Here is a 655-nt window from a genome sequence, read left to right on the forward strand (position 1 = left end):
AGGGCCCTGGAACCCAACGAAGTGACGTCTTTAGCAGTATGTTCTGCAGGCGCTGACGAAGGTGACCTGGTGGGCTGGGGTTCCGCTCAGTGGCTGATCAGAGGACCAGTGGATGAGGTGGAGGTGTCTAGGGTGGATTACTGTACGAAAAGGTGTGGATTTTCTTGTTTATTTCGGGGGGAGGGGGGATAAAGAGAGAGGGAAAGATCGAGTGTATTTTGGAATTTATTGACGTTGAAAGTAATGTTGGTGATTTTATTTATATTCTCGGGTTGAAAAGGGGGATAAAATTGTTTATGTTTTTTTTTTTTTGTATTTGATGAATAGTCTGACTCATGATTTGCTTGATATTTTGGGGAATATCGTCGGTTCCTTCCATTCAGAACAATTAATCAGCTGATAGAAAGATAGCAACGTTAGCCAATGGAAAAAAAACTAATTATTCATAGTAAATAAAGGAGAAAAAAATCAATCGAAACAAAAGCATTTCTTCTTCTGATCCAGAGTGGTTATTTGTCTTCTAACCTATCCCTTTTTCTTATTATATATATTTCCTTTTTTTTTTACTAAAATATATTTCCTATTGCGTTTTTATTTTTCACTAAAATATATTTCCTATGTCTGATTTTTTTTCACCAAAATATACTTCTCAGAA

At 36.0% G+C, this 655-nt stretch overlaps 1 protein-coding gene across 1 annotated transcript in view; it reads left to right on the forward strand.

Moving 5' to 3' along the window:
• The window catches only part of LOC119589318, a gene marked incomplete in the record, with an annotated part of 10,654 nt that overhangs the window by 5,337 nt on the left and 4,662 nt on the right, over positions 1-655 (forward strand). The window contains 1 exon segment of the mRNA XM_037937939.1: positions 3-152. Coding sequence (XP_037793867.1) covers positions 3-152 — 150 coding nt within the window.

Source organism: Penaeus monodon, chromosome 25 (assembly GCF_015228065.2).
Source record: "Penaeus monodon isolate SGIC_2016 chromosome 25, NSTDA_Pmon_1, whole genome shotgun sequence".
Taxonomy (NCBI): domain Eukaryota; kingdom Metazoa; phylum Arthropoda; class Malacostraca; order Decapoda; family Penaeidae; genus Penaeus; species Penaeus monodon.